The sequence below is a fragment of the Neoarthrinium moseri genome, assembly GCF_022829205.1.
Source record: "Neoarthrinium moseri strain CBS 164.80 chromosome Unknown scaffold21_Wmoseri_CBS_16480, whole genome shotgun sequence".
In the NCBI taxonomy this organism is placed as follows: domain Eukaryota; kingdom Fungi; phylum Ascomycota; class Sordariomycetes; order Amphisphaeriales; family Apiosporaceae; genus Neoarthrinium; species Neoarthrinium moseri.
In genome coordinates this window covers 375,290-388,141 of record NW_026055135.1, presented here as the reverse complement: position 1 = coordinate 388,141, position 12,852 = coordinate 375,290, and the positions used below count along the sequence as shown (strand labels likewise).

Genomic DNA, 12,852 nt, shown 5'->3' with positions numbered 1-12,852 from the left:
TACATTTGGCTGCAGACCTCGTAATAAACACCGTGACCATTTGTGAATGAACCGAAATGCCGTTGATGCCATGCAAAGATCAGAGATTCCCTTTTTCACTTTTAGGAACCGTATCGCGCCTCATCTACATCATCCTTGCCAAGTCCCCCATTCTCCCAATCCCCCGAACACAGAAAAGGCAATTTAGGCCTGCAGAGGACAAGTTAGCGAACCTGTGCTCGACGGAGCGCTGTGCGTTGGTGGTTGACCGGTTCTAGCGTACCTTGACGGCGTACTTGCGCTGAGGGAAGTGGGTGGAACGCTTCTTCGTCTTCTCAAGGGTCTTGGCGGCGTCGGCGGGAGACAACCGTCTTCGGATTGCGCGGGTCTGCTTGGGACGCAGATCCAGCGGCGAGTACTTCTTGTTCTTGTAGAACAGGCGGAGCTGGGCGCGCTGCTTGAGGTTGATGACGGTGAGAACGCGGGCGATCGACTTGCGGAGGTCGTGGATGCGGTTCAGCTTGGCGCCCGACGAGTTGATCTTCTGGATGCGGAGCTGGCCCAGCTCGGTCTTCAGCTCGCCCAGCTGCTTCTGCAGGTCCTCCTTGTTCTTGGTCCAGAGGGGACCGGCCTTGACCTTCGAGGATGACTGTTGGTAGGACATGATGATTAGCCTCTGTGTGCCTGACTGTATGTGGTTGTGGTTGTGGTTGTGGTGTCGGGGGAGGGTCGACGAGCAGACCGGGGAGCGTCGTGTCGTGTGAGATCGCGGCGGCGGAAGCGCACGAGGTCAACGAGGGCGGGTTGGTGCAATGATCAGGATCAATCCGGTGGATGGCTGCCACTTACCATCTTGCTGAGGGGGGTTAGTAGGTCGGGTGCGAGATCGCGAGTGGTTGTCGGTTCTTCGAATGAGCTGGAGGCGTCGGACACACTCGAGGTTGTCTGCGGATCTGAAGCGCGGGACGGACGTTTCGATGCTGGAATTTCCCAGTCAGTAAATTTTTGGCGGTTAGGGTTGATTTTCTCTTTTCTGTGGGCTGGCTGGTGCCGGTGCAGCGGGTGGGGCCCGAGCGCTGTGGCCAAGCAGGCTGGCAGGCTGGCAGGCTGACAAGCCTCTTTCTCTCGCCTCTCGAGCTGTGGCGGTGCGAGGCCCCCGTCTCCTGGCGTGTGGCTGTCGCGCTGCCGAGGGATGGAGCCAAGGGGGCCAGGGGCCAGGGTCCAGGGTCTGGTTAGCGAGCGGAACAGACTTAACTTACTAGGGGTCAATCTTGTACTTGATGCACACTCCGATGAGATAGACGCAGGCGGGATTGTCCCACCACGCCTGCTGGTCGGCCATGTCGACTGCAGTCGTCCTGTGTCCTGTGGTTGTTGTCAAGGCAGTGTTTGAAGACGAGAAAATATGTAATAAAACGAATTTTGAAATACACGAGATTGAGGGTGATTCACCTGCTCAGCGTCACTTATGCGGTAACCGGGGCGTCCAGGACCCCCCGGGTGCGCTGTATGCAGTTACTTCCAGCCATGCGTTGCGTTCAAGGTTGCATCTACAGGCGTCGAGCAGCCAACTATATGCCACCAACCAAGTTGCAATTCAGTGTCCCATTGACAGATAACGGATCAGATAACTTGTGAATCCAAGTGAATTTCAAGTCTTCATATTGTTGCAACTTGGCTGGACTCTAACGACAAAGCTCGCCGTCTCGAAGTGCGGTGCTCCCGTCCAGATCGTGACCCACGATTTATGGAGTTAACGGTGGTCGCTGCGGCACCTCAGCCCGTCCGCACTACGTAACCAACTTGCATGCCGAATCGGTCCCATCCCAGCTTCATGTGACTGCTCGATTGTGATCAAGACGACCAAGCCCACGATACCCATAATACTGTCGAGTCGAAGACCATCGCGCACGCTGGATTGATAACATCATCTTGTATTGGTCCATGCGACGGCACCTCCCCAAGCGGTGACCGCATTCCCGTTCCAGCCGAACGATTCCACTGACCACGGAGCTCCTAAGCACCTAAGGCTCCCGGACTTGGGTAGCGGAGAGACTGCCACCAAAGAAGTCTTGTATGGAGACATCATGGCGGCGGCAGCATCAGGAAATCAGGGCTGGGCTCAGCTGCGCCAGCAAGCCCGGAGTCTAGAGTCCCAGGTAGAAGCAGCCTGCCCCTTTCCGGGAAGCTCGCGCTGACTTTTTTCGTGCTCGCCCGTAGACCGAGACGCTGTTCCACACCTACTCGCAGTTCTCCCAGATCTCCAACATACCGCCGAAGCCGACGCCCGAGGAGCGCGAGACCGAGACCAAGCTCGAGGAGCTGCTGGCGAAGCGCGACACGGTCGTGGGCCAGCTGGCGCGGCTGCTCGACTCGGAGGCGGCGCTGACGTCGTCGGCGCTGAAGCAGAACAACCTGGCGCTGCTGCGCGAGAAGCTGGCCGAGCACCGGCGCGACCTCAAGCGCATCCGGGCCAGCATCGACGAGGCGCGCAACCGCGCCCACCTGCTGACCAACGTGCGCTCCGACATCGACGCCTACCGGGCCAGCAACCCCGAGGCCGCCGAGGCCGACTACATGCTGGAGGAGCGCCGCCGCGTCGACAACAGCCACAACATGGTCGACAGCGTGCTGTCCCAGGCCTACGCCACCCAGGAGAGCTTCGTGCTGCAGCGCGAGACCCTGGCCAACATCAACCGCCGCATCACGCTGGCCGCCAGCCAGGTGCCCGGGCTCAACACGCTGATCGGCAAGATCTCGGCGAGGAAACGGAGGGACGGCATCATCATGGGCAGTTTCATCGCGTTTTGCTTCCTGCTCTTCTTCTGGGTTCTGTGAGCGGGAGGGGCTGGTCTATATGTGTGTGCTGTTAATTATATACCTGGAACCGGCCTGGGGTTCTTTCAGGTTCATGATGCGAAGCTTGCATGGATGTATACTCCGCATGGCGTTTCGGTTACTGCTGTTGGTGTTGGAACTGCAATTGTATAGTAAGGGGTCGCTGGGTACGCCCGACACAATGTGAGGATAGCTATTATTATGTCATGACATGTATCGTAACGGTATACACCGTCGTGGCTCACTGTAGATTTCGACCACGTCAGAGGTGAGCTGTTGTGCTTGCACGTATGGAGCGGTGGCATAGTGCCCGGGCCAGTACCAAACTACTGCTAATAAAATGTCGGAGTGACCGCAATGCAGGTTGCAGGCCTGCGGTAGGCACGAAAGGTAATGGATTTTCGGAGACACATAGTGAAGTCGGGTATCATTTCTATAGACACAGCCATCGCCTTGGCTTGTACATCATTCGCCAGGATCATACACCAATCGTACATTTTGCAACACCTCACGCCTTTACGGTAGTCTTAACCCTCGGCTTGGCGCTCTTTTCCTCCTCGAGCAACCTCTGCACGCCCTTCACCAAGCCGGATCTCTCATGGTCCTCAGCGTAACCACTCCCGGCCCAGCGGATGCGGCACTGGCTGTCCACAAGGTACACATAGCCGACCTTGCTGTTCAGCAAGCCGATCGCCTCCTTGAGTTCATCCGAGACGCCCTTGCGGACGAGGAAGTATTTCCCCCAATTCGCCTCGCCGACACTCTTCCGGAGCCCGCCCATGAACAATTTGATCAAGAAGGCCTTCAACCGGTCTCCCTCAATGTTGATCTGCACGTGCTGCGCCTTGTCTGTGTTGTCCTGGAGCAGCTCTACCAGCTCAGGGTTGGCCTCGGCAGAGGCAAAGGACTTGGCCTGGTTCTCGGCCCATTGTCCGCTGTACACGCTGACCACGGACACCTTGTCTTCTAGTACGGGCGTCGTGTCGCGTGGTTTGCGGTCGGACTTGAGGAGGGTTGTGCCGTATAGGTTCGGGAACCAGAGCGAGAGCTCGCCCTTGAACAGCCGCGGGGGGCAGATGAAAGTCTTGCCCTTGTGAAGCTCGAGGTTCGTCCAGTCACGGAAGTAGGGCTTACGGAATTGTGTTTTCCTAGCAATTGTCATGTTAGCCGATCAAAATCGAAAACTGGCTCGTGGGGGAGGTTCCGAGGGGACGTACAGTTCCTCCCTTCTCTCTAGGTGCTTATTCCAGTTGACAAAGTCGTCTCTGCGCTGCTTTATCGTTCGGTTATCAAGGCCTGTATTCTGACCGGCCTCTGGCGGGAACGGCATGCCTATAGGCCGAGGCAACGGGACGGGCGTAAAATCCTCGACACGCTTGCCGTAACCCCGTGGCGCATTCTCAAGGGGCGAAGGAGCGATGGTTTTAGCAGACACCGGGAACGTGCCGGGAGCCAATGTTTTGGCTGCTGTCGCCTGTGCCTTTTCGGAAAGCTGTCGGTGTGATGTGCTGAAGGCTCGCGATTCGCACAGGAGGCATAGTATTTGTGGCCTCCGGGGAAGCACGAACCCCATGGGCTTGACAACGGTGCCTCTCATTCTGGGCGCGCGAGCGGGAAGTCAGTAAATGACAGGGCTGAACGTTCAGAAGAGTGTGCGAGGTTATGTAAATATCATCAGCACCTCACAGTTCCTCCCGTATGTGCAACTTGACGCTGTCGCCAAATTTTTGGGAGCTTGGGGAACGCGGCGATCGGACTTTAGAAGCTACGTGCATAAGTGGATCTGGTCCCCTTCAGTGGTAGTTATCGCTAACTTATCGCTATCGCTATCACTATCAGTGAGCCGAGATGCTCTCTCTGTGTACATTTCACAGTCCCATCTAGTTAACTTGGTTGCTTTGTTCCACAATCAGACTTACCACAAGGTGTTTAATCTATGGCTTTCTGCAGCATCTACACTTGTACGAGCGTCTGTTCGCGCTTTTCCCATTTACAAGCATGCGGTCAACCTGAAATCGATTGTTGTTGACCGTCTGCTCGTCGGCCGGTTCCAACCCCAGGCACCCACCCCAGGGGGCCCATTAGCGGTTGTCGACGGCCGAACCCCAGATTCGGCTACCAGCGGTCAATGGCGGGGAGAACGGCGCACCGTCATACTCCCCTTCCTCGTCTGATCAGGTGAGCCGCAGGCGCCCTGCATTCCCGACGGAATCCAGATCAGGTATATTTTCTCCTCGGACCTTGGAGCATGTAGCAGAGAGTCCAATTGAGCCGGATTCACCTTTATATACACAAGATGTTCTTCCAGCGAGGCGCGCGCGCAGTGCGTTCGCAGTACCGTGTATACCAAGGCCTGTCCCGCTTCCTCGACTCCGGCGCTCGTGGCGCCTACGCCGTACCCGGGAGGAATGGCTTCCACTCGACGAGAAGTCTGCAGGTAGTGAAGCCGGTGTTACTGGCAGACATTGGTGAAGGTTGGTTTTCCTGCGTCGCTAGCCTCCAGCGCTTATCTTATCACTTACACGTTCAACCCCATTGTCACAGGAATCGTCGAATGCGAGATCATCCAGTGGTTTGTCGAGCCAGACGCGCGCGTCGAGGAATTCTCGCCCCTGTGCGAGGTACAAAGCGATAAGGCCTCGGTCGAGATCACCAGTCGCTTCTCGGGCGTCGTCAAGAAGCTTTATTACGATGCAGGCGAGATGGCCAAGGTCGGCAAGCCTTTTGTCGATATCGACATACAAGGAGATGCCAAAAAGGAGGATCTCGAGGCCTTGACGGCACCAGAGCCCTCGCAGGGTGAGGGCGCCGGTGAGCCCATGAATAAAGAAAGCTTGAGCAAGCCACCGGAGACACCGGAGACGGCCCAGCCGCGCGCAGAGAAAGCACCGCCGGAGAGGAGCGGGGAGAAGCCGCACAAGTCGACTGGCAAGTATGCCTCATTAGCGACGCCTGCCGTACGGCATTTATCAAAAGAGCACGATGTCGATATTACGGATATACAAGGCACGGGGAAAGACGGCCGTGTCCTGAAGGAAGATATATACAAATTCGTGGAGGCTCGCAAGTCTGGCGGCACTGCAGCAACTCCAAGCGCAGGAGACTTTTCCTACGCCCAACCACAAGACACGACAACGCAAACCGAGACGTCGGTCCCGCTTACCAATATTCAGACTCAGATGTTCAAGGCCATGACCCGCTCCCTCAACATCCCACACTTCCTCTACACCGATGAGATCGACTTCTCCCAGCTGTACTCTCTCCGCCAACGTCTCAACAAGGTCCTCACTTCCTCACCAGCACAAGGAGAAGGCGATGTGTCCAAACTCTCTTATCTCCCTTTCATCATAAAAGCCGTCTCGCTGGCACTATACCAGTACCCGATACTAAACGCACGGGTCGACGTTGACTCCTCAGCGAGTCAAAAACCAAGCGTTGTGCACCGTAGCCAGCACAATATCGGCATCGCCATGGACACACCGTCAGGGCTGCTGGTGCCCGTGATCAAGAACGTCGGCGCCCGCAACATCCTGTCCATCGCATCGGAGCTCTCCCGCCTGCAAGCCGCGGCCACCGCTGGCAAGTTGTCGGTCCAGGACCTCAGCGGCGGGACCATCACCGTGTCCAACATCGGCAACATCGGTGGTACCTACCTGTCGCCTGTGATCGTCGAGAAGGAGGTGGCGATTTTGGGCGTGGGCCGCATGCGCACCGTGCCAGCTTTCGACGAGAATGACAACGTTGTCAAGAAGCAAGTTTGCAATTTCAGCTGGAGCGCCGACCACCGCGTAGTGGACGGCGCGACCATGGCGCGGGCTGCCGAGGTCGTGCGGCGCGTCGTAGAGGAACCTGATGTTATGGTTATGCACTTGAGGTGATGAGGGGATATGTCCAGAGTCTTGTTCACCCTGATATCTCAAACGAGCGGAATGCTAGGTTTGGGGTGTGGCGAGGTCAGGAGAAGCGTGGCTAGTGTAGTATACACGCCATAGACATGATCGAAATGCAGGGGTCCTATGACATTGAGTAGATGGCTATAGAAGTACTGAACTACTTTAGCAGGCGAGTTGTTCAATCTAACAAAATTGGTCTGGCAATAGATCTTGCAGTTCATTCGGAATATTTGAAGCCCATTAGTTTTGTTCCACAGTGCCCCGGCATCAGGTAAATGTCGAGGGGCATGACACAAACAATATACAACAGGAGAGTACAATATACAACGAGAGCTATCTATTGCCGGGCTTCCCTAGCCTCGCTTCTAGATTAAGCGCATTCGGCGCCTATATTCCCTCTAACCCTCGCCAAGGATAAAGTACGCGCGGTGCGTTGATCTCAAGGGCTAAAAACGGGAAAATGCCAAGTTGCAGTGCAGTGCAGCATCTCACTTGGGTGTCACTCTGCACGATGCTGCAGGGCTGAGAGAGAGCGCGCGCGCGGCATAGACTCCCTCCCACCCTCGATCACATCACACCGGTTTCAACTCCCGCGAATGACGAGGGACAGCAAGCGTGTTCATGACGTGGACGAGGCACATGTTCGAGCTGCAGGGAACCGGATCGGGTATTTCCAGGGGGAAAGCCGTTCCAGACCTTGGGGCTGCCGTACCGGGAGGTTGAGGCTCAGCGGCCGGAACAGTCTTTTCAGGTGGGCGGGGGGGTTCGTGGATCGATTCAAGGTCGAAGACTTCGCTTGCAGTGCAGATCAGTGTTTTTCTTGATCTACGCATGTGTGTACGTGGGGCTAGACCTTCTACTCCATTTGCGCCCATGCGATACATGGCAAAAATCAGGTATGTTACATCCAATGCTTGAACTCCGGGGAAGACCAGGTTCCGAGATCTCCCTTCAAACCAAATGCATATGCTAGCTGCCCCCGGGGGAAAGAAAAACCTGGGGCCCCGCAATGCGTACAACTTGACACCCGGTGGCTCCAGGTTGGTCTGTTCCTCATGCAGGGCAGAGTATGCCCGCGTGCAGCAAAACAAAACAGGCCAGGCCGCATGTACCTGACTATACAAGCCTTCTCGCTATCCCCTTCTTCAAGATGTCAAGATGCCCAAACTCCCAAAAAGGCAAGACGTTGAACCCATGCATACTCCTGGAATACCGTGGCCGCCGATTCGACCAGTGAAATAGACAACCCGAAACGACCACCGAAATGCTTCGATAATGCAATTGTGCACGTAAAAGATAGGATGACTCCAGCTGGCTCATGCCGTCTCGTCGATCTTCTGGAGAACCTTGCTGAGAGAATCTTTGAGCACACCTTCTGGGCTGCCGCTGACGTCCACGCTGATCACGTCCGTCTCTTCGGCGGTTGGCGGCTCGAGGATGCTAAACTGGCTGTGCACCATATTGGCCCCCATGTAGTGCCCCTTCCGGGCGCCGACGCGCTCGAGCAGGACTTCTTCGGTTGCGTGTAGGTAGATGAAGTGCAGTATAACATCGTGCGAGTAGTAAGGAGCCACTCTGATGACATCACGGTATTTGCGCTTCAGTGCCGAGCACGTCAGCACGACGCCCTCAGCTCCAGCGGCCAGCTTCTTGAGTGACTCCTCACGGAGCAAAGTGAGCCAATCCCATCGGTCGGCGTCTGTGAGAGGGATGCCGTTGGCCATCTTGTCGATGTTGGCCTTGGGGTGGTACTGATTGCGGTTAGTGCTTGTTGTAAAAGCGCCAAGATATTTGCTTCCCATACCTCGTCGCCCTCCAGATATGGTAGGTTCAATGCCTGTGAGATGTGCTGTGCCACAGTCGTCTTTCCACAGCCGGCAGGGCCAGTAACAAGCCAGATGTGGTGCTTCTTTGGCGCAGTCTCGCCATTTTGCCCGTTTTTGCTCGTAACGTGTGACGCATGGGTCATGGTTGCGCCACTCACTGGCTTCGGGTTTGTGCCATTGGTGGCAATATTCGAGTCCATTGTCGTCGTAGGAGTTGGATTTCCTGGCACCGAGACTGGACTATTCAAGGAAAGCATTTTGCAACTTTTCGCGACCTGGACTACTGCACCAGGAAACTATTCACCCAAGTATGCGCTGGCAAGCCGATCGGAATGTGTAAGTGAAAGCGCAGGTAGTAGACTTGGAAGACGCAGGGGATCAGATGTCGCGAAACGGCCGTGTTCAGTTGTAACTATCCAAAAACCACTGGAATTGCGAATTGGTGTAGGTCGGTTTGGGAGAAGATGAAAGGCCGTATGTAGGGACAAGAGGTGGTAAAATAAGTGAAGACCAAATCCAGAGGAAGAGGTGCGGGCCCAAGGGCGGCTTTATGTCTGATGTCAGAGCCTGATCTTAGACTGACTGGCGTAGGTTACAAGGCGGGTCAATGAGAACGGCCCCGGATGAATGAGGTAAATTTTTGCTGACTGGCATGGAGTGTGCATGCGGCATGGGCATGCTTGCTTCTGAAGCAACGGCAGCTAAAGGTAAGGTAGGATCCCTCCTAGATTTTCAGTAAATCCCAGGTGCCTGGGAAAGCTGGCTTGGTGCTGGGTTGAACTTTCATCCTAGAGGTCCAAGCAATTCGTCACTCGTCCAAGAGGGCAAGTCTCAGGGGTCGTCAAGCCAATCATACGCCAGGTGAACATTTCCTGACGGCTCGCTCCACCGGGGTCAGGGCGGAGGGATGGGGGGCATCGGGGGCATCTTGACCAGGTACACGGCGGTACCTTACTAGAGGTGAGAAGTACCGTACCGGATGCGCGCCTCGAGGCCAATAGCACCGGCCAGCTCTGCACCGCCGGGCTACTAGAAGCCGTAGATGGCCCTAGAAGCTGGTATGGATGGTAGGCTCCTTCACAACGAACAGTTGTGGTCGGGGGCCTGTTTGTGTCTGGGAAACTCCATGAAGCCCGATTTCTTTCAGTGTGTCCTAAGAAGTTGATTCAAGAAGTTGGTCACGCCAGGTTATTTGGCTGTAATCTGGCACTCTTTTGCCCCTGGGTGTAGACATGAAGGTGAAGGGAAAGTAAGACGGAGCGGAACTCGGCCATGACTTCAGTGGACCGTGTACCGCCAATTCGGGTGGGTCGGGGGTCACCCAGCTGCAATCTTGGAGTTCCCGCTTCCGACACCATGGGGAAGCACGAGACTCATCCCACACAGCCAAGGAACCCGAGGATTTGGAGTATATTGCTTTAGCAAGTTTAGACTGGACTCTGCACCAATGTAGACTGGGTGCACCAAGTTTTTCACCCAGCCATAGGCCTGGTACTCCAGCGTGCAGACAAGTAGAGGAAGGTATCGGCGCCCTCGACCTCGTGGGAAAGCTTGCCGATGGTGGGAGGCTTTCATTAGAGTGAAAATATAGCGTGGGGGTCACAACATTGTGTGTGGAGTCCCCAACGCAGGATCCGCGGGCTCGAGAAGGCTTCGTCACTGTCGTCGATGGCAGAATGTGGAGCGAAACGTGGTGGGTGGATGCCACCGCCGCTGGCCACGGGCGAAGGAATTTGGCGGGATGGATGGGAGAAAGGGGAAATTCATCAGTCTGGAGCGTCCGACCGCCCGACGTCTGGTGACGCTGTGCAGCCCGTCGGGCAACGACACTTCGTCAGTCACCGCCCCGCATGATCTTTAACTTGGCTGATTGGGATTGGCGCTCGGAAGGCGTTTTCTTGATGGCTGTCCTCGACGGACGCACATATTACTGCTGTATAATGTAGCTACAAGAGCAACACTCAGCCGTCGTGACAATGCGGCCACAGTCGTGATGGCGATCCCTGTCACTTCTTCTTTGTCATTCGTGACCCCCAATCCCAAACAACAAACTGTGTGCGAAGGGGCACATGATGCGCAAGTGCCTACTCCGCTTATTCAGCGAAGATGTTCATATTAATACATGTCGGCTTGGAGTCATTCACCAAGCTGCCGCTCCCTCCATTTTCGCACTCAACTCCAAGAGCAGATAGTAACGTCACCGCCAAATGGTCACGAGGGTGGTTTGACTTTGCTTTTCCAACTCCTTCGGCACGGCTCGGCCTGATGTTCCGGTCCCCATGCGGAACCCACAAGCCTGCGTCCGGGGTCGAGTCCGTCTATTGCACGTCGGTGCGCCTCGTTCAATGCGACAGGTATACACTCGTATTCCAGCGTACACTCTTATACACCACTGCTCACCGCTCGTCGGACGAACCCCTTGATCGCGAGGTGCGGCGGTAGACCCTAGTCTGGAAACACTCTGCGCCTTTATACTTTGGACACACCAAATCATGCCTTATTAAGAGCTCCAGGTTCCTTTGCAGCATCAAATGCAATGACGTGCAGCTACGACGTTGATCCCGGCAGATGCTGATGCCCCATAATCAGGTGTATGTGTTATATTTGTTGTTGGGATGTCACCTCATCTCCAACTCTCGCGGGAATTCCGGGGATTCATATTTCGTTTTCCATCCCATCCGACTTTGAGCGATATAGACTGGCTGCAACGCGATCAGAAAAGGTTCCCGTGTTGCGCAAAGCTCCTGATTTGCTGCCGTCCTGCCCACTAATTGTTCGAAGAGCTGAAAACTAAGTTCAGGGCTGCCTTCTATGCACGGATTTGGACTCTTGCACCCCCAACCCACCTTGACCGAGACAGGCAAAAATCGCCGAGGCGTGCCCCTCCATGATCGCACACGGCGCGCGAGCCCTGTAGTTAACGCGCTGCAACTGTACAAATCGAAATGCGACAAGCCAATAGCCTTTTTGAGACACCTGCTGAGCTTCTCCAGTTATCGAGTGTGCACGACAAGTAGAATGGTATTCCAGCTATATCCCAACGTCTAGTCTGTCACTCTTCACCAGAAGCGGCGAGATTCCTCAAACGTGATCGCACTACGAATGACCCAATCCTCAGGTATTCGCCGACCGCTCCTCGTCTATGATTTTCGCACGACGTTGAATGTGTGATCAAGAGACATTCAAATGTTTGGTGCTCGATTACGCACTTACAGCTTGAAATATACTGGTGTCACTATCTCCCGGTCGATATGCAGGGACCTGACAATCTACATGCGTAATTCATACCCTTCTTTCTTCCAGGGGTTGAGCCATCGCTTCTGAGCTGATGGAGGGGGTTCGGACTGTGAGTTTTCCAAGAACATTTCTGGTCTCGCATAGCCACTGCAACCATCGCAGCTTGCGACCGACAAAAACCTCGTCTTGCTCTGGAAAGAATCTGCCCATGTTGGCACTGTTCCACACAGGTACACAGGTACGACGTTCTTAGGCGACGTTACACACGTGCTCGGTGTCCAGACTCGTGGGAACGCCACCAGATCAAGATCTCACCGGCGTTATAGATTAGGAGTATAGAATCACCTCGTGCTACCATGCCGTTGACCCTCGCTATTTTCAGACCGCGGCCGGCCCACCTCAGTCAACGGCACTCCTCAGCATCGATTGTTGCCAAGCAGCATACGAGTAAAGAGATGCACGGCGAGGGAGCGAAAGGCTACGAGAGAGAGAGATTTCTCGCTCTCAAGCAACGCAAGTCGTAACAGGATCACTCCTACAGCTTTCGCTGTTACTGGCGCCATCACCCCAGATTTCACCTTCACCCTCTTGGCAGGGTCTCGACTTTGGCCATGTGGCGCAAGTAGAACACTGGAGCCCGTTCCAGGGTTGTGGCTACCAGCGTCGGTCGCCTCCGGGCCCCCGAAAAAGACAGCTTTTCCGGTTTAGACTCATCAATGCAAGGCACTGGAGGCACGCAGCTGGGTAAATCACATCGCGCACATACACACACAAGTTGCATAGGGTTTCAAGGTCGGAATTCGTCTTGCCTGCGTTAGGAAGGTCAGGTGGTGAGAGGCGGCAAGCAGCGGCTAACTGGACCCCCTCTTTCAATGAATGTGACAACAACGCTGTCTCGAGGTTTTCTGAGACTACCTGTACCTTTGCGGGCGGCCACCTCGAGATCGTTCAGAGTTCTGACCTGTAGCGCCCTCGCATCGTCCCCGCGTTACTTTGCACCAGCCAGATATCGGCAAGTCAAGCCCACCACCATCTCGACCCGGTCCTTTGCATCACCCACCACCACCACCACGCCAGCC

General features: G+C 55.4%; 5 protein-coding genes across 5 annotated transcripts; 2 read left to right on the top strand and 3 right to left on the bottom strand.

Moving 5' to 3' along the window:
• Nucleotides 1-183: 183 nt before the first annotated feature.
• JN550_006263 (uncharacterized protein) lies at nucleotides 184-1,321 on the bottom strand (the record flags this gene model as incomplete). Its single annotated transcript, XM_049317982.1, has 4 exons — nucleotides 184-189; nucleotides 263-663; nucleotides 829-959; nucleotides 1,239-1,321. The coding sequence occupies 4 exons, from the start codon at nucleotides 1,319-1,321 to the stop codon at nucleotides 184-186; spliced, it is 621 nt and encodes a 206-aa protein (XP_049171823.1).
• Nucleotides 1,322-2,066: 745 nt separating this feature from the next.
• JN550_006262 (uncharacterized protein) lies at nucleotides 2,067-2,817 on the top strand (the record flags this gene model as incomplete). Its single annotated transcript, XM_049317981.1, has 2 exons — nucleotides 2,067-2,138; nucleotides 2,200-2,817. The coding sequence occupies 2 exons, from the start codon at nucleotides 2,067-2,069 to the stop codon at nucleotides 2,815-2,817; spliced, it is 690 nt and encodes a 229-aa protein (XP_049171822.1).
• A 508-nt stretch (nucleotides 2,818-3,325) lies between these two features.
• On the bottom strand, nucleotides 3,326-4,414 carry JN550_006261 (uncharacterized protein; the record flags this gene model as incomplete). Its single annotated transcript, XM_049317980.1, has 2 exons — nucleotides 3,326-3,965; nucleotides 4,035-4,414. 2 exons carry the CDS (start codon nucleotides 4,412-4,414, stop codon nucleotides 3,326-3,328), a joined length of 1,020 nt encoding a protein of 339 aa, XP_049171821.1.
• A 699-nt stretch (nucleotides 4,415-5,113) lies between these two features.
• On the top strand, nucleotides 5,114-6,695 carry JN550_006260 (uncharacterized protein; the record flags this gene model as incomplete). The annotated part of the gene is made up of 2 exons (XM_049317979.1): nucleotides 5,114-5,291; nucleotides 5,362-6,695. 2 exons carry the CDS (start codon nucleotides 5,114-5,116, stop codon nucleotides 6,693-6,695), a joined length of 1,512 nt encoding a protein of 503 aa, XP_049171820.1.
• Nucleotides 6,696-8,026: 1,331 nt separating this feature from the next.
• JN550_006259 (uncharacterized protein) lies at nucleotides 8,027-8,793 on the bottom strand (the record flags this gene model as incomplete). The annotated part of the gene is made up of 2 exons (XM_049317978.1): nucleotides 8,027-8,461; nucleotides 8,515-8,793. 2 exons carry the CDS (start codon nucleotides 8,791-8,793, stop codon nucleotides 8,027-8,029), a joined length of 714 nt encoding a protein of 237 aa, XP_049171819.1.
• Nucleotides 8,794-12,852: the final 4,059 nt, after the last annotated feature.